Source organism: Chrysemys picta, chromosome 7 (genome assembly GCF_011386835.1).
Source record: "Chrysemys picta bellii isolate R12L10 chromosome 7, ASM1138683v2, whole genome shotgun sequence".
NCBI lineage: Eukaryota > Metazoa > Chordata > Testudines > Emydidae > Chrysemys > Chrysemys picta.
In genome coordinates this window covers 59,493,253-59,514,298 of record NC_088797.1, presented here as the reverse complement: position 1 = coordinate 59,514,298, position 21,046 = coordinate 59,493,253, and the positions used below count along the sequence as shown (strand labels likewise).

General features: G+C 47.4%; 2 protein-coding genes across 12 annotated transcripts in view; one reads left to right on the top strand and one right to left on the bottom strand.

Annotated features, from left to right (window-relative positions):
- Positions 1-21,046, top strand: part of MARCHF8 (membrane associated ring-CH-type finger 8) — a 193,980-nt gene that overhangs the window by 167,298 nt on the left and 5,636 nt on the right. For 7 of the 11 annotated variants that reach the window (XM_042856087.2, XM_024111937.3, XM_008175463.3 and 4 more), the window contains 4 exons: positions 12,661-12,740; positions 13,028-13,876; positions 15,813-15,993; positions 19,196-19,343. In XM_042856087.2, the coding sequence (XP_042712021.2) occupies positions 12,661-12,740; positions 13,028-13,876; positions 15,813-15,993; positions 19,196-19,343 (1,258 nt within the window). Of the gene's footprint in view, positions 1-5,166; positions 8,973-12,660; positions 12,741-13,027; positions 13,877-15,812; positions 15,994-19,195; positions 19,344-21,046 lie in introns of those variants that run through there. The other 4 variants (XM_024111940.3, XM_065553340.1, XM_005311363.4 and 1 more) reach the window with 2 other exon arrangements.
- LOC135972875 (uncharacterized) lies at positions 2,168-5,159 on the bottom strand. The gene is made up of 2 exons (XM_065553346.1): positions 4,195-5,159; positions 2,168-3,200 (listed from the first exon to the last, which is right to left on the bottom strand). Exons 1-2 carry the CDS (start codon positions 4,769-4,771, stop codon positions 2,725-2,727), a joined length of 1,053 nt encoding a protein of 350 aa, XP_065409418.1. The 5' UTR covers positions 4,772-5,159; the 3' UTR covers positions 2,168-2,724.

Sequence of the window (21,046 nt, the reverse complement as noted above, 5' to 3'; positions counted from 1 at the left end):
TGCACAGGCTGAGAGGGGAGTGCTGGTGTTGCCTGTGGCTGTAGGAGTCAGGGAGCTGACACGCAGTGACCATAGACAAGGCTTCCTCATGCTAAGGGCCAGAGGTAACAAGGTGCTTCACAACCATGGGTACCCCTGGAAAGTGTCACAGGGAGCACTCAGCTCAATTGAGGAAAGGGATGCGAAGGTGGCATCCTTTGTGTCTCCCCAATCATGAGCCAGATGTGGGCAGATGCAGGCTGCTCTAAATTCCACCTGCATCTCCAAAGGATTTATACAGCAGCTGGGATTAGCGAGATGTCAGAGAGCCCCAGGCCTTGTCTACACTACGAGAGTAGTTCGATTTTACTTGCATCGAATTTTTGTAATCGATATTGCAAAGTCGAACGTGTGTGTCCACACTAAGGACAGTAATTCGACTTTGTGCGTCCACACTAACGGTGATAGCGTCGACATTCGAAGCGGTGCACTGTGGTCAGCTATCCCACAGTTCCCGCAGTCCCCTCTGCCCATTGGAATTCTGGGTGTAGCCGGCAATGCCTTCTGGGTAACAAAATGAGTCGAGGGTGCTTTTGGGAAACTGTCGTCATCCGTCCATCACTCCCGCCCTCCCTCCCTGAAAGCGCCGGCGGGAAAACAGTTCGCGCGCTTTTCCAGTCATTGACAGCGCGGACGCCACTGTACTCCGAGCATGGAGCCCGCTGCGACCATCGCTGCAGTTGTGGCCGCTCTCAACGTCTCGCAGCTTATCATAAAGGTTTCCCTGAGGCAGATGCAGAAAAGTCAGGCAAGGAGGCTACGGCACCGCGGTGATGTCCTGAAGTCTGAGAGTAGCACAGACCTGTCAGAAAGCAGGCGACCCAGCGCCGAGGACATCACAGTGGCAATGGGTCATGTTGATGCCGTGGAACGGCGATTCTGGGCACGGGAAACAAGCACTGAGTGGTGGGACCGCATAGTGCTGCAGGTCTGGGATGAATCCCAGTGGCTGCGAAACTTTCGCATGCGGAAGGGAACTTTCCTGGAACTTTGTGAGTTGCTGTCCCCTGCCCTGAAGCGCAGTGACACCCGGTTGCGAGCTGCACTGAGTGTACAGAAGCGAGTGGCCATAGCCCTGTGGAAGCTTGCAACGCCAGACAGCTACCGGTCAGTCGCGAACCAGTTTGGGGTGGGCAAATCTACCGTGGGGGTTGTTGTGATGCAAGTAGCGAAGGCAATCGTTGATGTACTGCTGCCAAAGGTAGTGACCCTGGGAAACGTGGAGGCGATCATAGATGGCTTCGCAGCGATGGGATTCCCAAACTGCGGTGGGGCCATAGATGGAACTCACATCCCTATCCTGGCACCGGACCACCAGGCCACCCAGTACATTAACCGAAAGGGATACTTTTCCATGGTGCTGCAAGCACTGGTGGACCACAGGGGACGTTTTACCAACATCTACGTGGGATGGCCGGGCAAGGTTCATGACGCTCGTGTTTTCAGGAACTCTGGTCTGTTTAGACGGCTGCAACAAGGTATTTACTTCCCGGACCACAAAATAACTGTTGGGGATGTGGAGATGCCTATAGTCATCCTCGGGGACCCAGCCTACCCGCTAATGCCCTGGCTCATGAAGCCCTATACTGGCGCCCTGGACACTGAAAAAGAACTCTTCAACTACCGGCTGAGCAAGTGCAGAATGGTGGTGGAGTGTGCTTTTGGCCGTCTCAAGGGGAGATGGAGAAGCTTACTGACTCGCTGTGATCTCAGCGAAACCAATATCCCCATTGTTATAGCAGCTTGCTGTGTGCTCCACAATCTCTGTGAGAGCAAGGGGGAGACCTTTATGGCGGGGTGGGAGGTTGAGGAAAATAGCCTGGCTGGTGATTACTCACAGCCAGACAGCCGGGCGATTAGAAGAGACCAGCGGGAAGCGCTGTGCATCCGGGAGGCTTTGAAAGCAAAGTTCCTGAGTGAGCAGGGTAACCTGTGATTTTATAGTTTGTGTACTGAGAAGCTAAACCTGCCCCCGTTTCTTTACCCAGGTAATGTTGACTATCCTATCCAGTTACATACCCCCTTCACCCCCCCTCCAACACACGTGTCGAAATAAAAATAGTTCTACTTTGTTAAAGCACACCGTTTTCTTTAATACTGTTTTAGCGGGAATTTTTTAAAACTGGGACGCAGACTGTGGTGCGGGGCGGGTCTAGTGTTGTGATGCGAATGCAGCTTCTAAACTCAAGGATTGACAGGCTCCGCTGCGGTGGGATGCTTGTTTCAACGGAGCCTGTCACCCCTCCTGATCGGGACTGTGTGTATGGGAGGTCTATTTGACTTTGTGGCAGGGGGAGGACGGTTACAGATCCCATGCTGTGTGGCTCTGTGATCCTGTCTAAGGACCGGCGCTTAAGATCTGTAACTGCCCTCCCCCGCCACAAAGTCACAGAGCAACCCACCCCCCCCAACATTACATCAAAACAACCTCCCAGACTAACCGGGGCAACTAGTCACTGCATCACTGCACTGTGTATGTGCCCTGCTGCTGTGCCTGCCCCCGACTATGTACCCTGCCAAAGGAGACTGTCCTGTCCAATTTCCAACCCCCTTTCCCCTCCTCCTCCAAAAGAACATGATTGAAACAGTAGTTAACAGAAACGAATTTTTTATTATCAACTACACATGGCATTGGGAGGTGAAACTTGGACGTGGGCTGGTGTCAGGCGGGAAGGAAAGAACTTTTCAAATTTTGGGAAATGAGAGCCTTCTGCTACTAGAGCTCTCTGCAGGGGTGGAGTGAGAGTTAGCAGGGACTCTGCCGCCTCTCCTTCTTTGCACTTTGGGTGAGGTGGGTATGGGACTTGGTGGCGGGGGAGGGCGGTTAGAGATGGACTGCAGCGGGGCTCTGTCCTCCTGCCTCCGTTCCTGCAGAACATCCACAAGGCGCCGGAGTGTGTCCGTTTGCTCCCTCAGTAGTCCAAGCAGCGTTAGAGTCGCCTGCTGGTCTTCCTGCCGCCACCTCTCCTCCCGATCCATGTTGGCTTGGTGCATTCGGGTCAAGTTCTCCCGCCACTGGGTCTGCTGTGCTGCCTGGGCTTGGGAAGAGGCCATAAGCTCAGAGAACATGTCCTCCCGTGTCCTCTTCTTCCTACGCCTAATCCGCGCTAGCCTCTGGGAGTGTGATTCCAGGCTAGGTTGTGAGACAGTCGCAGACGGGGCTGTGGAAATGGGAAAAAGGGAGTGAATTCCTCTGAAAGATAAATGTAGTTGTGAACAAAGAACATAGTCTTTCTCTGTGAACAAGACCATGCACAGCACCTTTCACATGCGCACTCAGCACAAGGTCGAATTCTCGGCCTTCGCATTCTGTGCCTGGGGTCTTGAACAGCACATTTGAGAAGCGAGGCAGCACAACGGAATTTCTGTTGCAGGCAGACATGGTAAGCCGTACACTTGTGGCAGTTTAAAACTTTTATATTACCACTGGCCTCATTTCACATTTAAATCAATGTCAGTCCCTGCTGCCAGCAATCCGGCAAGCGGGAACTCTGCCCCTGTCCCACCCCCTCGCGGCTGTCCCCGGGAACGATCCCTTTCGGCTGCCCCTCTCCCGCCTCCACCGCGTGGCTGCAAACCAGCGGTGACAGTTCTGTAAAGGAACGGGAAAGCAGTCCCAACACTAACATTCCCCTACCTAATTAAAAGCAGGTCACCATGGCCGACATCACCCTGATGAGGATCTCCGAGAGCGACAAAGAGAGAATGCTCCGGGAAAGCCTCCAAAGACCAGGGCCGTATGCCGCCCTGCTGTGCAGAGCAATGATCCCCGAGTACCTGATAATCTCGTGGCGCGGCAACGTGTCGTACTTCGGAGGACCCAATAAGGCCGCTCTCCCCAAGAACCTCATGCAACGGCTTTCAAGTTACCTCCAGGAGAGCTTCATCGAGATGTCCCAGGAGGATTACTGCTCTATCCCCGCACATATAGACCGCATTTTACTGTAGCTGCAGTAGCAGGGAATACACAGTAGAGCGGCTTGTGCAGGACAATCACTGAAAACCGGACATTGCTAGATTTCTTTTCAAAACTTGCACTGCCCCTTACTAAACCGTTAAGCGCCTAGGGCACACTAATCATGAACAACCCATTCTTTTAATTGTTAATATTCCTGTTTTGTTAAAAATAAATGTTTAGATGTTTACAACACTTACTGGCTGATCCTTCACCAGATTCTGTGTCCGGGGTAATGGCTGGGGACGCTTCGTAGGGGATCTCTGTAAGGGTGATGAAGAGATCCTGGCTGTCGGGGAAATCAGCGTTGTGAGAGCTGCCAACTGCCTCGCCCTCCTCATCTCCTTCCTCATCTTCCCCGTCCCCTAACATGTCTGAGGAACCGGCCGTGGACAGTATCCCATCCTCAGAGTCCACGGTCACTGGTGGGGTAGTGGTGGCGGCAGCACCGAGGATGGAATGCAGTGCCTCGTAGAAACGGGATGTCTGGGGATGGGATCCGGAGCGTCCGTTTGCCTCTTTGGTCTTCTGGTAGCCTTGTCTCAGCTCCTTGATTTTCACGCGGCACTGCGTTGCATCCCGGCTGTATCCTCTCTCTGCCATGTCTTTAGAGATCTTCTCGTAGATCTTTGCATTCCTTCTTTTGGATCGCAGCTCGGAAAGCACGGACTCATCGCCCCACACAGCGATGAGATCCAAGACTTCACGATCAGTCCATGCTGGGGCTCTCTTTCTATTCACAGACTGCATGGCCATCACTGCTGGAGAGCTCTGCATCGTTGCCAGTGCTGCTGTGCTCGCCACGATGTCCAGACAGGAAATGAGATTCAAACTGGCCAGACAGGAAAAGGAATTCAAATTCAAATTTTCCCGGGGCTTTTCCTGTGTGGCTGGTCAGAGCATCCGAGCTCGCACTGCTGTCCAGAGCGTCAACAGAGTGGTGCACTGTGGGATAGCTCCCGGAGCTATTAGCGTCGATTTCCATCCACACCTAGCCTAATTCGACATGGCCATGTCGAATTTAGCGCTACTCCCCTCGTCGGGGAGGAGTACAGAAGTCGAATTAAAGAGACCTCTATGTCGAACTAAATAGCATCGCAGTGTGGACGGGTGCAGGGTTAATTCGATTTAACGGCGCTAACTTCGACATAAACGCCTAGTGTAGACCAGGCCCCAGTCATGCTCACTTTGCTCCTACAGCTGTGAGGGGAAGTGTGCAGGAGCTTCTCTGACAGTTCTGTGCCGGGGGCGGGGGGTGTCCCCCTAATACTGGAGTGATTCTGAGAGCTGGGTAGACTAGCTGGCGGATTTCATTTTCTTTCTTTATCTATCTATTTTATGTTGGCAGTGCAGCACAGAGTGGCTGGATCACAACACAAAATCAGAGAGGGAATCTGGTTTTGTGAATAATCACTGACCTGGAACTCGGGGGAGCTGGGTTCGATTCTTGGCCCCGCCATAGACTTCTTTGTAACTTTCTGTGTTGCTTAATCTCTCCTTGCCTCAGTTCTTCATCTCTAAAGCAGGGAAGTAATGATGCTTCCTTTCCCTAACGCTTTGTCTGTATTTTTCCTATTTAGATTAGAGCAGAGAAAGTCTCTCACCATAGATGTATACAGCATCTAGCACATTAGGACCCTAGTCTCCTTTCAGGCTTCAAGTGTCACCGTAACATAGATAATAAAAAGGACTAAGATTTTTTGCCTGCTGTTGCAACTACATATGGCAGCATTGGCAGGTGTGGGAAAAAACTTCACCTACTTCCTACCACATTTTTAATCAATGGATGAATTACGCTTGGGCTGGGTTTGTTTTTAACTGTGTCTTCAATGAGTAACTTGATCATTTTGTTTGAATATGACAAGAGCTGTTCTTTAAAGCTCGGGATAATTACTATTACCAAAGCACAGCCTAAAGTGGGACGACAGTACTGTATGCAGTCACCTACTCAGAGGAGTAGATAATTAGGAATATTCCTTAGCCATAGCCAGATCTACATCATGCACTACAAAGAAAATTGCTTTGTTTTGGTTTTGGGGGGCGGGGATTTGACTGGTCAGATGTGCAGCACTTAGCTGTGGGCAGACATTACTGTAAAAAAGGTGCTGAGTTCCTTTGCTAACAGGATTGTTCAGAGGAGAAAAAGGAATTAGAATGACAGGCTATCGCAGGCTTCTTTCTAATGGTGATCCCAGAACTAACTGGGCTTCAAGGGATTATCACGTTCAAACTCACTGTGATTACCTGAGTAACAACACTGGAGATTATACGCTGACCCTGCTGAATTGCATCAGATTGGAATGTTGATCTACACTATTCGCCATGTGCTGACCTTTCTTCTGAGTTCTTGTGGGGCACCGCTGTGGCAATACGGAGCAGTTTGCTAATTTATTTCCCAGGATTCATTCTAGGTGCTCTGGATCTGATTCTCCTCTCACAGAAACTGGTGTTCATCAGGAGCACGTGCACTGAAGTCAATGCAGTAAAACCATGTAAAACTGGAGTTAGTGATGAGGTCTTTTATATGTAGGATATGCACTGTGATGTCAGCATAACAAAAAACCTAATACAGTCAAGAATGCTTTGAAAAACACTATCAGCTATTGTACGTATTTTAACTAATAATACTTAGAGACCTACTATAACATGTATAAAAGCTGGAGTAAGTAGCAGCAGCTACACTGTTGTTAAGGTTTTCTAAGTGTTTGTATTCCAAAGGGTCTCTTTCAGTTGTTTATAATGTCCTCAAACTTTTATCATTCAAATTATTGAAAATTTCTAGGTCTGGTCACTTTCTGAGGTTAAATTTATTTTTGGTTTGGTTTGTGTTTGGTGGGGAGTTTGAGCAAAAACAATCCTGCTGTTTTTCCATAGAAAGAGAATGGGGGAAAATACACCTTTTCTATTACAATTTTTTTCAAGCTTTCTTGAACAGATCTTGCACTGTAGAGATTGAAATTTGACAGGGGTGTTTCCTGAAAAACAGGTACTTATATCAGTGACAATCTGCTTAGATTTGACTGAGTTCTAAGAGTAGAAAAAATGTACTTCGTGCATATCCTCTGGTTTTTATTATACCACGGTAGATTTCTTTCTGAATGTACAATATCCCAGCATTCTTTTTGTCCAATGTACGCATGTGTATGGAAGTTGAAAGTTAATCAATGGATAGTTTCTCCATGTTCTGTTGCAGTTGTGGATTTGTGCATAAGAAAAATGAATAAAATTTCTCACATGCAGATGGAATATCATTTGGGAAGATTATTTAAGAAATGAAACAGAGCTTCAGACATTAAGCTTGCAAAGAGAAGCACTCAGAAATCAGTAAATGCCACAGTTAAGGTTGTATGTGCATGTGCATTACAATACAGTCTTTAATTTTTTGGTCATGTGGTATTTTTGTGCAGGATCGCGGTCTTGGGATCAAATTTACACTCTGTGTAGCATGATGCCTCTGCAGCACTTTCTGTCCTGCAGTGGGGGAGGGGGGGCAATCAGGAAGTTTTGATTGAAGTGTTTATTTTTAGTTTAGCTGAGTTGATGCAAAGAGAATTTTAATGTAACTGTTTCTGTCCATTCTTGGCTTTCACAGCCTCTTAGAGCCTCACTTGGATAGTTTTAGGTTTTCCACTCATGCGGTTGAACCTGGAATAAGACCAGCATTTCTACTATCAGTCTCTCTTTCGAGGGGTTTATAACTCATCAATAATATTTTACATTGCACTAGAGCCAAAGCATTGCACAAACTTTGGGCTTGATCTTGCTTTCACTGGGAGTTCTGCCATTAAGGGTTTGCAGGATTGGGCCTTGTATGCATCCAGCACCACTGAGATGCAGCCTCCCCTGGGCAAGGGAGCAGCAACAAACAGTGCACACCAGTACTGTTCTACAATGTAGGGCGGGAGGTCCCCTATTCAGACAAAAATTGCCATAGGGACTAAAGTGGTCACTGTTGTAAAGTCAGCCTGGCCCTGTCTAGCATCCTTTACTGAAGCATGCTAGACCCCTAGTTACCATTGCAGGTTGCAAATTATGGGCCAAGTGATTGGTCCTGGTGCCTCCATGGCCTGAAGCCAGATGGAGCTGCCTGGTTGGGTTTTGTCTACAGGTGATTAATCAAACCTTGGTGCCTCTTTGTCTTCAGGGTCAGTCATATAAGGCCCCCCCATCCCTTCCCTTTCCCAAGCACCAGACTGCCTGCCTCACCTGGGTTCTGGGTAATGATGTCAGGAAAGTAGTGAGCATGCCCAGTGCCTCCCCAATTCTGTGCAGGATGTGGGTCCTGCCGGGCTGATTGACACCCAAGGAGACGACTGGACCATGTGGCCCAAGGCAGCGATCTCTCCCAGTTGGTGGCCCTGAATGGAGAGGGGTTCAGGGCCCATCGGAGTGAAGAAACAAACCCCTTCTCTCCAAGCCTGGTTGGAGGGGTGGAGGAGAAGGACACAACCCACAGCAAAGTCCCCATCCTCCAGGCCCCTCTCTTGCCATTTTGTTTCTGTTTAGTTTGGGGGGGGCATACTGCTCCCTTTTCTGCACCCTGTCCCTGCCCCCCCATGAGAATAACTTCTGTGGGCCCCATGGAGAGCTGTCTGAGGGTTGAATGGTCTCCCCATACCCAAACAGCCCATGGAGTGAGTGTGGAGCCTCTTGATCCCTTCTGCACCATGCCCAGACACCCTAGGTGTGGGCCAGGCCTGTCCTGAGCCCACACGGACATTGTAGGACTGTAGCAGGGTGGTCATCCCACTCCAGCCCTGAAGAGGTTAAAACAGTCCTGGGTGGAGGGCTGCCCTGGGGAGGGCTGGGGAAAAGGGGTTAAAACAGCCAAGCTAGGCTGATTGGAGTAGCAGCCACAGCTGTGGCCAGCTCAATTAGGGCCCAGCTGTCCATGAAAAGAGGGTTGTGGGCCAGAAGCTGGAGGAGTCTCTCTCTAGCTTTGGAGAAAGATGGACCTAGCTGCCTGAAGGAGCAAATGGTACCGTGGACAGAACAGTGCTGGGGAAGGGGCAGTTGGGGAGCTCAGGCCTGGCAACCTCCCAGGCTGCGGCCTGACAGGAAGGCCTAGAGAGGTACTGGGCTGCAGGGAATGGCAGCAGGTCCAAGCCCCCCTTGCCAGTGATGAGTGGCCATTACACTGCAGTCTGCCCCAGTGAACAAGGGGTAGATGATGACTGGCAGTAGCCACTGAGGCAAGGGGGGGATAGAGGGTTGGGGGTTCCCCTGGGAGGGGAGACCCAGCATCTGGGGTACTGTGGTAGGCAGAACCCCAAGGTAAGGGGCACCATGGTCTGGGAGGGACATGGGGGCCTGAGGCAGGTGAGCCACCGGCCAGCAGCGGGCGCTCTGAGCTGGACAAGAGCTAATTCCTAGGATGACCAGCAGGCGGCACCGCGCCAATGAGTCTCACTTCGCTACAAGGATGTTTGCATGGTCCTTCCTGCCATGGGAAGCAGAGCCAGGATTGGGTCCTGTATGCAGAGTCCATATTGCCAGATACTTCCTAAATCTTGTTCTTTCAAGAGCCTGAGATGTGTTTTATCTCTTGAGTAAACTCCTGTGCGTCCAGCAACATCTGCATTTGTGTTTCCAAGGCATAGTGTGATGTGCTGTTCCATTGGGTCAATATTTTGTTTTTAAAAGCTTGCAAAATATGTCCTTAAACACTACAGCATTTAAAAAAATCTCATTAATGCACATTTGCATAATTACTGCAGATCCAAATGTCAGCTTCCACACTGAAGTGGTAGTGATGTTTTTTTTGAAAACCAACCACAATTATCACAAAAAAATCATGTTGGGAGACAAGAACATTTAACGTTCGAGGAAAAACCTGTTTTGAAGTTGATGCTAACGCAGTAAAACAAAGAGACAAAACTAAAGAATTTCCAAAAAACATCTGGCACTGTCTTGAACTCACCTCAACACGTGTAGGTGAGGACTCACTCTATTGCCAGGGTGTTGATTCACATAGTATAAAATATATGAGCTATGGTCCTCAGGGCAAAGCTAATATAACCAACTGTTGATGTGCAGTTTGTTGGTTTGTCACACCCTTAACGTAATTCAAACAGATTTTGTCCTGATGTTTTCTGTGACTATTATTTTATAGGTGACCTCTCTGGTAGGATACCCAACTATCTATAAGTAAAGTCATGCATATTCTGTGGCAAGCCGAACCTAAATTCTGCAGTAAAATTCCTAAAGCTTGTGGCAACTTCATTTTAAATGTACCACAGAGGGTTTTAATAAATTAAATATGGGATTAAATATTACACTCAGAACAGTAGTCCCTGTGCTATATATTTTGATAGTAAACTGTGTATTTAACTCTGTCCCACATTTTTAGTTTTTATATGCCAAAGATTTTTGTACTGACCCTGCAGAACTGCATTGCAAAAGTTTTTGTTGGGAAGCTTGAGTTTTGGCAGCTGGATAAGGGGCAGTTGAGGTATCTGGTAGTTGAAGAAATGTAGAAATGTGAGGCAGTCTGGGATTGTGATCAAGCTATTAGCTGGATGTTTCTGCTAAAGATTCAACAATGAAAGCATTAATGCTGTCATTTTAAATTGTCATCTTTTGGTTGACTGAAATGAATGGGGCATTTAGCTCCTATCAAAACTCTTTTTTTTTTTTCAGGCTGCCTGCAGACTCAGGCAGATGACAATGCACTGTTCAGGTTTTCAAGCTTTGCTTTGCAACCAAAATGTCTAGAAACATAATTTTACTTTTAAATAAAAGTAGGGATTCTAGAGCACAACTCTGCATCAAGGGTCAAAATACACAGCAAATTCTTCAGCCATGGAATGTGAGGAAGTCTGTCTACAGGTTACCCATGTACATAGAGGTTACACATAGCTGATTCCTTCACCTGAAGATTCACAGGAAACTTCAGAATGGTGGAAACATTTCACATTCACCAATACATGAATGTTAGGTCACGTGGTCCTATTCCCTGCCAGGGCAGGATTACTCCATACTGTATTTCTGTTAGAGATTTCTCCATTCCAATTTTAAATGTGCCAGATACTGGAGCATCTACCACTTTCCCATGTTGATTATTCCACAGTCTAGTCTGTTGCTTTTCCTGAGATTCAATTTACATTTTCCCTCTCTTAATTTCAGCCCAAATGGACGATCTTTATTTTTCATTTGGGTGTGCAGAACTCTGGATTCTTCAGCTGTTGCATTTCAGGCTGTGATCTAGTCAGGTCTCCACAAGCTAAGCGCCACCAGGGTTTGCCTCCGCACAGATGGGAGGCCCTGTCAGTGTAAACCCAGAATATAAAACCTCAAAGTATAAAGAGCACATCAGGGAGGGGTCTGATTCAGCATGGGGCGCTCTTTCCTGGGAGCTGGTACTGAACATATGCCCCAGAATTAGGGTTACCATATTTAGTGCCTCCGAAAGGAGGACACTCCACGGGGCCCCAGCCCCGCCCCAACTCCGCTCCCTCCCCAAAGTCTCCGCCCCCTCCCCTGCTTCCCGCGAACATTTGATTCGCGGGAAGCCTGAAGCAGGTAAGGGGGACTGTGGGGGGAGGAGGCGCGGCCCAGGCGGGCCCCCCCGGCGTTTCCAACCTGGGTCGGCTCGGGCCCTGGGGTGCCGGCCCCGGGCCCGGCCAAGCACCCCCGGCCCGCCCAGCACTGCCGGTCCCCGGCCCGGCCCCTGGGCCCCTGGCCGAGCACCCCCGGCACCGCACCGCCGGTCCCCAGCCCGGCCCTCGGCACCGCACCGCTGTCCCGGCACCGCCGGCCCATCCCCCGAGCCCCTGGCCCGGCCCAGCCTGGCACCGCCGGCCCGTCCCCTGAGACCCCAGCCCAGCCCGGCACCGCCGGCCCGTCCCCCGAGCCCCCGTCCCGGCACCGCCGGCCCGTCCCCCGAGCCCCCGGCCCGGCCCCGCCGGCCCATCCCCCGTACCGCCGGCCTGGCACCGCTCCGCCGGCCCGGCCCCCGACCCGGCCCGGCACCGCTCCGCCGGCCGGGCCCCCAAGCCCCCGGCACCGCTCCGCCGGCCCGGCCCCCGAGCCCCCGGCCCAGCACCGCACCGCCGGCCCGGCCCCCAAGCACCCGCACGGCCGGCCCCGCATGTCCCGATTTTCCCGGACATGTCCGGCTTTTTGGGATTTCCCCCCGGACGGGGATTTAGAGCCCAAAAAGCCGGACATGTCCGGGAAAATCCGGACGTATGGTAACCCTACCCAGAATGGTGTCTGGGATACTGGACTGTTGATGGTCTGTTGTCATTAAAAGTCCCGTGGTATTTTCGAATAGGAGTGTTAGCTCCTGTGTGCTAGCTAAATCCTAATTAGGTAAATACTCTCTCCCTGTCTAATTCCTCCTTTGAATGAATATGGCATTCTTCATTTCCTGAACTGTTGTTCTTTGTGGAGTTTAAAAGCTGCCAGGTTCCACCCAGAGAAGGCTGCATTTTGGTGTTAAGAGGTGTGCTCCAGTTATATGAATACCTCTTCCAAGAGTTGTGATGGTGTACGCTCATTAGTCAAACTAAGCTCTTTGACATTCAGTACTTGTCTCCACAAACCTCACACATCTACAACTAACCCAAGAGAATCGGATCTGATGCAGTAGCTGCCCCCAGATACTGTGTTTGATACTAAAGACTGGTGCTACATAAAAGCTGACCTGTCATTTCTTATTGCAGGCTGGCAGTCCAACCTCCGTTTCTGCTCCTCATAGCTTCTCTCGGACTTCTGTTACACCATCCAATCAGGACATCTGCAGGTAATTTTTGTTGTTTGTAGAACTGCAGTGGGCCTGTACAAGGACCAATTTATGAAAAAAATCATGTACGCCAGGAAGTAAGCAATCTAGGGCTCCGATTCTAAATGTCCCATTTGTTTCTCTTGAATACTGTCTAGCGCTGCTCCATGGGATCCACTTACTGTTTGCTTGCTGTGTTTACCATCCCCACACTAGCCATAATTCTTGTTTCTTCACTTTGATTATACGTGTTCTCTTGTATAATTGTTTTTACTTTCTGTGCTTTTATTCCACTGTTCTGCATGCAGTTCCAGTGCAGTGTTTTCTGAATGTTGTCATCACAGTCCAGTGCAGTCTGCTGTTGTCTTGAAAAATCCTCACTGCCAGAATTCTCTGACACAAGGGGTCACAGTGACAGTAATCTGTCAGGACACGTTACAGGCATCAAAGAGAAACTCCCATGGGCAGGATTGGGTCCATGCGCTCGAGTCTGCTAAAAATGCAAAAGCCACCCGTCCTCTTAAATTCTCCAAGTCCCTCAACGACATGGACCAGAAGGCACAGAGCACCACAGAGGGCTCTAACTATGGGGAGCGAACGTGCTCTGAAGGCAAACTGACCCCGACACAGGAGCAGTGTTTAAGGATTAACAGATTTAATCAGAAAGAGAAGAAATCGCTCAATCTCAGACCTTTTTTTAGCAATTCTAAACACTCTTACATGCCGTCTCTTTGCACCACCTACTCGAGCGCTTCGGGAGCAACCGAGAACCACCACGCGGTGCATATACCTCTCCTGGATGACAAGGTGGACAATGAGACATCATCAAGAAGCAAAAAGCTGCTGCGCTACCTCTTCTCCTTCTCCCACAGCTCGAGTGCCAGCAGCCTGCATAAGTTCCATGAACTAGAGAGCTATCCAAGCCACTTCCAAACTGCAAAATCCTCCAGCGTGCTGGTGGAAAGCACAGGCTTCTGCTCTGATGACATGGGGGATGACGACGTATTTGAGGACAGTGCCTCCGTGAGGTTGAAAGCAAAAGAGCTGCGGGCACCACTCTGTTCAGTTGAGAAAGACAGTGACCTAGACTGCCCTTCTCCCCTGTCAGAAAAATTCCCCCCTCTTTCCCCTGTTTCCACGTCGGGGGATGCCTGCAGGTTGGTTTACAGAGAACACCTTCCTCCGCCCCCTCCCACACTCGGCAGTGACCTGCTCTGCTTTCTCTGCCTTTGTGTTCTCTCACCTTGCTTTAATATGTGCAGTTTGAGGCCTGCTGCTTTTCCAATGCTTTATTAGTCCGCTAAGTGGAAGCTTCCCTTTGAGTCAATAAATTCTTTGCAACCCAAAGCAATTTGTTTCACAGCTCCGCGTTCCAAGGTGGTTTTATTGGTGCCAAACCCAGAAATATGTGAGAGAATCAGCTACACATATTAAAGGCCAAGCTGAACTTTCTTAGCTTAAAGAACAATGTGCTTTGCTGACGGTCATTGGAAAATGGGCCATTTAAATGTCATTTCCCAGATTTGATCAACTTATATATGATTTTTTTTTTGGTAAAGCTTTTCTGTTCATTTCCATGTATCTATTCATAAAGGGCCTCAGGTGAAAAGTGTAATTCAAGGGCTCGCTGTTAGCGATGAGCCAGAACGTGGCCCTGATGCGTGTCCATCACATGGGGTCAAACAAGTGAGGTGTGGTCTGGATGGACTGTGCCGCTGCAGAAAGTTAACCAGATCCAGAAGATATAAAGCCCCATCAGAGGCAGCTACCTCGCTCTGCCCCCTCATCCGGGTGCAGAGTCTGCCACTCTGCCTCAGTCTGGTTTTGGGTAGGCACTCAGTATAGTGAGAACTAGCACATCCCCTGTTCCCCTACCAATCATCCTCTCCAGCTCCTCTCTCTCCCCTACAAGTGATCCAACCCCTGCAAAGGCCCATAATGTATCCCCTGCTTCCCGACTCCTTCCCTGTTACCACCTGCCTCCCCAGTGCTACTCACCCTGCCCCATTTTTCAGCACAATCCACCTCATTGCTGGTTCTCATCCCTGGTCCCCAGTGATACTTGCCAGCCCACTCACCTTCACCACCTGGCTCCTCAGCCAGCAGTCAGGGTGCGAACTAGCAGCTGGGTCACATGGACTCAGCAAGGGATTCCAACAGTGGGTAGGCGGGATGCTCCAGAAGATATTGGCCCCATCCTCATTGGCCTTCTGCACTCGTGCCCCCAATGTTATTCTTCACAAACTTTTTAAAACAACCTCATAGGAAATTAATTATCAGTCTGCTTCCGTGGCAATATGCAGAACCAAGTGTCTCTGTTAACTGGAGCTAGAAATGGAATTGGAACTGCAGTACCTTGGAGTGGCAACATATTGGGAGAGGAGCTACTCAGTGCCTGCTAGGTTAATCGGTAGGGAGTATGGGGAACCTTACTGTAGCTGTCATTGGCAGCCATTACAAAGTGAGTGAGTAGAGATGGGGCAGAAGATCTAAACATTCCCAACTTTGGTAAGAGTCAGACCGGAGCTTTGCAGCCTGAGTCCATCTCTTGGTAACTTTTACTAGAAATAATCCGTCCCAGAAGGCAAGATCCAGGCCTCGTAGGTTAGCCCTTCATGTTCTTGTGGAGTTTGTGTCTGGTGGTTTCTGTTTTTTTTTTGTTTTGTTTTGTTTTAATTGTAAACCACAGTTAGGTTTACACCTCTGTGAGCATGTTCTGTCATGGGAAGTGTCCGTACTGCTTAAATGCCACTCTCAGTAAAGTACTATTGTTCTGGTAGACAAGATGATGTGTTGTAATTACTTATCCTGTTCTTTCTCTTTTCATTACCAAATCTCTTTCAGACCTTTTGTGTCTGCCCAGTGAGCTAGAGAGAAATTGTGTAGTTAGCAGTGTTTGTGCTCAGTTATTGTGTGTCGCATTTTATTTTATTTGTTGGTTTTTCTTATTGATAAATTTCTTTGTTTGAAATGTATGTCGTTTGGGATCTGCATTGGTTGACTGTGCGTGATCACAAATGTTAAAAGCCTCCTCTACGTTGTTTCCCTGTCTCTGCTGCTGCCTCCTAATGAGCTGCTTTGCTCCTGATTCAGGATATGTCACTGTGAAGGAGACGAGGAGAGCCCCTTGATTACCCCCTGTCACTGCACAGGAAGTCTTCATTTTGTGCACCAAGCCTGCCTGCAACAGTGGATCAAGAGCTCAGACACCCGATGTTGTGAACTCTGCAAGTATGAGTTCATCATGGAGACCAAATTAAAACCTCTACGAAAGGTAGGTTCAAGGACTGGTTCCAAAGAAATAATTTGCCTTAAAAGTGTGGCACTGCTCGGAAAAGTGACTCTTTTTTTAAACATGGCATAGTGGGACTCCATGCTTATCATCCCCCTCAGTGATTCCGTATACAGTCTGCTCAATTTTATAATCTGTATTTTCTACGTGAAAATGCAACCTGGGATCTGAGAGTCAAGCTGGATTTTTTTCTGGTTTCACGCATCACCAATAATAAAGAATCTGCTGTGAGAACTTAATTGATGCTGCCGAAGCCAGAAAAGAATCCATTTTCTTCTCCAGTGACTGGGTTGGCTCCGCAGGGCTAACAGGAATAAAAAGGAGGAAACATTTATTGTAGTCTGCAAGGTCAGCATCTGTAACTCTGAAAGTACACCAGAAACTGATCTGTTTTGTTAGGACCTACCATTTCTACAGTCACCTTTCAGAGCCGAGACCCACTCTAAAGCACAGAATTTGCTGTACTGTTACCCATATGGTTTATGAATTTTCTTGAAGATGTGGGAATTGTAGGCTCTGTATTTTTCATATTTATTTGTAAAATGATTCCATTGAAGTCTTTGGTTATGTAAAAAATAATAATGTAGCAAATGATTTTTTTAAAGCCAAAATCTTATTTACGGTACAATGAAATTCACCTAGAAAAACAATGTTTTGTTTCTTTTTTGCACTAAACATACATAGTAACATTTTACTAGTTCAACTTGCTAGAACCAACAGCTGTTGTTTAACACCTTCTGCCATCTATACACCCACTGACTTACCTTACCGATACTAAAGAACACAAGGATCTGTCCATTGGTGTGTTCAGTATCCATTTTCCTATCCCAAATACCTCTGTCTTTCAAAGGCAGTTGATGCTCACCAGCAGGATTTCTGGATAGGAACCACTAATATTCTTAGCACTGGCAAATTTCAGCCACCTTCATCTTTCATATAGAAGTGCAGTCTGCAAAATATATAGCTCAGGACATGATGCTGTTCTGAACAGAGAGACCTCTTAGATCACGATGGAGACCTGCATTTTGGGACCTGTCGTTTCTGCCAGCCGTGCCTCCTTATTATGGAGGAACTTAGCTGTGAGCTGCACTGTAGAACATCCTGGGTGCCGTTGGGCCTGCAGGTCATGCTTTGGCCATCCCTGATGTCAGACCCCAAAGAGAAGACCAAAAAAATAAAAATAAAGGCGTGGATAAAAACACAATAGTCTAAATTAACAAATTGGCTAGTGGTTTGGGGTGTCTGTTTTTTGGGGTGTCAAATTTGGAACACCTTGAGTGGATGCTCAGTGTTTTCTAAAAATCTGGTCCCTGTGAGGCATACCACACTGGGCACCCAAATCCAAAATCCACGCATCATTTCTGAACATTTAATCTATTATGAAGAAACCAGATGCCAAAAATAATAGGAACAAAACCATAAGTGGGGGAGATGGGGAGGAGGGAACACAAACAAAATGGAATTAGCCCTCAAAAATAGAAGCTCAATATTCCTGAGATTAAACTGCAGTCAAGCTGACATCTCATCCTCAACTCCTCCTGTATCGTATCCTGTCAATCAGGAGAAAATAACCTGTAGCTGGACTGTGAACAAGAGAAGGCCAAAATATAGGCTTGGTGCTTGCCAGTAGCATAAGACCCAAACTGATCATCCCAGGTTTAATTTCAAGTCCCAGTGGAGTTAAAGCAGTCATGAATCAGGTCTGTAAAGTGTTTGACCCATTGACCCCGTAAGGAGAGAGTCAGAGATTTCTAAGAGAGCTAGGAAACAACAACCCTGCTTATGAAGTAGAGCTGGTCAAAACATAGGAGTTTTTTCCATGGAAAATTTTTATGAAAATGAAATAAAAAATCATTTTAATCTAAGTTTTCCACAGGAAATGATTTTTGGCAGAATTTGGAAACACAAATATTTTGGCCAAACACAAAAATATTTTGATTTGGAAATGCTGCCACGGTGCCTCATGGGAGTTGTGGTTGGGAAGCCTCAAGCTCCTTTTTCTCTTCTGTATGCTCTTCTCAGAAGAGAAAAAGGATGCAGATTCATCCATGCATTGTCAAATGCAACCCAATGGGCTTGCATAGCTGTAATGGAGAAGAGACCGTGGCTCACAGTGTACATAGAGAAGGTGTGTGAAGGGTTTGTCCAGTGTGAATATGAGACTGAAATACCAGACCCATTCTCAAATGCATCAAAAATAAAAGCCTTTTTCGAGTGATTACCAGTAGTTGGTAAATGTCTGTAAAATTGTCTAATTTTTCTGCATCCTTCCTACTTAGTAATGGCCAAAACGTTGTGGTTTCTAATGGGACTATAACAGAATCATTGACGGCTTGGTAACTGGCATAAATCTGGGCATTTCAGATGGTACTTCATCTCATTGTCTCTGCTGGTTATTCAGAGGGGAAATGTGGTTCCGGATTAATGCACTTGAATATAAAACATAGGTAGCAACTTCCATTGTTTGATCAAATAGCGTAGTGTACACACACTGAGTACCTAGACCTAAAAGCATCAGTTTCCATTGCTTGAACTAAAGTTAGGCTTTACACCTGGGGGCTATAACAGACTCCTATCCTCTGTGGGTTGGGTACAGAGACAGGCATGTAACACACACTGATCACTAGCTCGCCCATTCATTTCTATAGCAGTGTTTTTATATTAGCGGTGCCAAACCTTTCTGAGCAACTACCATTTTGCCAGGCGTACCTGCTCGTGCCCCCCACCTCTCATTCGGCCACAGAGCAGTGGTCACTCTTAACAGGCAGTGTTGCTTAGGCTGTACAAAACTGGGGTTGGGATCAGCCCGAGCTCTGCTGCACTACTGGAGTGTGTACAAGTAAATAAGGCGTGAGCAGCAGCAGTGCACCGAGGCCCAGCACAGAGATTTATCATTAAGACCTGCTCCTGCTCCCACTGAAGTCATGGGAGTAAGATTGGGGCCAAAAGTCACAAGGGAGAAACTGGAATGCCAGTCACTACTGCTTGAACTTGCACCCTGATATATGGACTAGTGGGTTGAGGCAACTACCTGACATAATGACTTTTAAAAAGAAATGCTTCTGTGTACTGTGAGGAAAACAGCCTCTGCCTGTCAGGTGTGTTCACTAGTGTTCCTTTCATCCACTGCTCTCGCTTCCACAAACCTCTAACCACTTGCTCTGCCTTCTGGATTTCTTGCTAGTGGGAGAAGTTGCAGATGACGGCCAGTGAGAGGAGGAAGATCATGTGCTCTGTAACATTCCATATCATTGCCATCACCTGCGTCGTGTGGTCTCTGTATGTCCTTATAGACAGGACTGCTGAAGAGATTAAACAGGGACAGACTACTGGTATGTTACTTTATTTTGTTTCATATTTAAGTGACTCTGAATGCAAAGAGGCAGATCTGTTGAGCAAGAAGATGTCTTTTTTTAAACTGTCAGATCTCTGGCTTTAGTAATTAAAATAAGGCCCGAAGTTGCACCATTTTAACTAAAGGTGTGATTCTAAACCAGGTTAGTTAAACTAGTGCAACTTTGTGTGTGGACATTCTTAAATCAATTTAAACCTGGCTTATCAGTTTAGTTTGCACCAGTAAAATGTATAGCTGTGAGCTAATCCAGTCTAACCAGTTTTAAACCAATATAAGTGTTCACACACAAAGTTGCTCTGCTTTAACTAAATCTATTTTTAAACTGGTACCAATCCTGTGTAGACAAGGCCTAAGTGTTTCCTGCTTTTTATTCCTAGTAGCCCTGCAGAGCTAGCACAGCTGAAAAGAGAGGGAGCTGAATTCAGCTACTCCTTGTTCATCAATAAGAGAATTATGTGTTAAAGTCCAATCAGTTATATGATGGTTTGACACAGTTGTCACTAAGGACAGAATTTGTCCTGCTGAATTTCATTCCTGGCGGTGATACATGAACCACAAAGAACCTAGCCTGACTCTGAGATCTCAGGCTGCGTTTGAAGGGCTAGCAGTGAAAAATAAAACAAAAAAATATATTTTACTGTAAGCAAAGCACATTTGCTGTGGAAATAATTGAGCGTCAATAAACTTGGAAGCCCACAGTCATTTTTACACTCTCTTTTCAGAGTGCAGCCACTCTTCAAAATATACATTTTCATGACTTACTGTCATTTTTCATTTTCAGTTGTAGTTTGATTGTACTTGATTTTTGTTCAGCAAAGAGGCTGCTTTGAATGAAAGCTTCTGGTCTCTCTTCCATCTGACAGCATCATCTATGGCAGTAGTGAAAATTGTTGGCCTTTTAATGCAAGGGATCAATATGCTTATGAAAAGCATATGCTTTCAAACATTTACAGCCTTCAGGTCATTTTAGATAAATATTTTAGATGAGCATAAATAGGAATAGCATGAACATTTAGTACTTGGTACTGTACTCCGTTTCAGAATTCAAATGAAATGAGCAATCTGATGAGTACTACAGTAAGCTGGCTAGTGTGCGTGTGTGTGCATGCATGCATGCACCACTGCTTCCGTTGGACAGAATCTGAACTGCTGGGCTGCGTGGCATAGGTCCTATACTGCTAACAGCTAATGAGGTTGCATTTGTAACCAAGTGGCAGGGTCCTGTGCTTTTCGAGCAAGAGAATCTGAGTTCTATCCCTGCCACTGCTGAGCAGTTCTGAATGGTCAGGTGTGTGCAGCACAGTGACAGATGTGGTGTCCGAGGAGGTCATGGATTTGTTACAATATTGTTGATTCTCCACGAAACTTGAAAATGGATGGATCAGCATGATGTCATGGTCTTTCCTGCAATGCCCCTGACCAGCCAGTAGTGGAGAGGGTTGATACGTATAGTACCTATGCTGGAGAAGGTATGCAATGCTAATGGTCTCTAATTCTAGCAGACAAAACTATAACAAGATCCACTTCTGGACGTTCAATAGGGACAAATTCAAACTAAAATAATACTGCTCATTTGTAATAGCGAGCTTACCAAGGGATGTGGTAAATTCTCCACCATTTACAGCCTTTAAATCAAGATTGGACGTCTCTTTCTAAAAGAGATGCTGTAGTTCAACTCCC

What these genes read in the sequence shown, in the direction of transcription:
- LOC135972875 (XM_065553346.1), bottom strand. Translation starts at nt 4,771, where the DNA reads ATGCAGAGCTCTCCAGCAGTGATGGCCATGCAGTCTGTGAATAGAAAG. An exon ending in ATCTGGTGAAGGATCAGCCA is followed by an intron (nt 3,201 to 4,194) that starts GTAAGTGTTGTA and finishes CCATTTCCACAG; the next exon opens with CCCCGTCTGCGACTGTCTCA.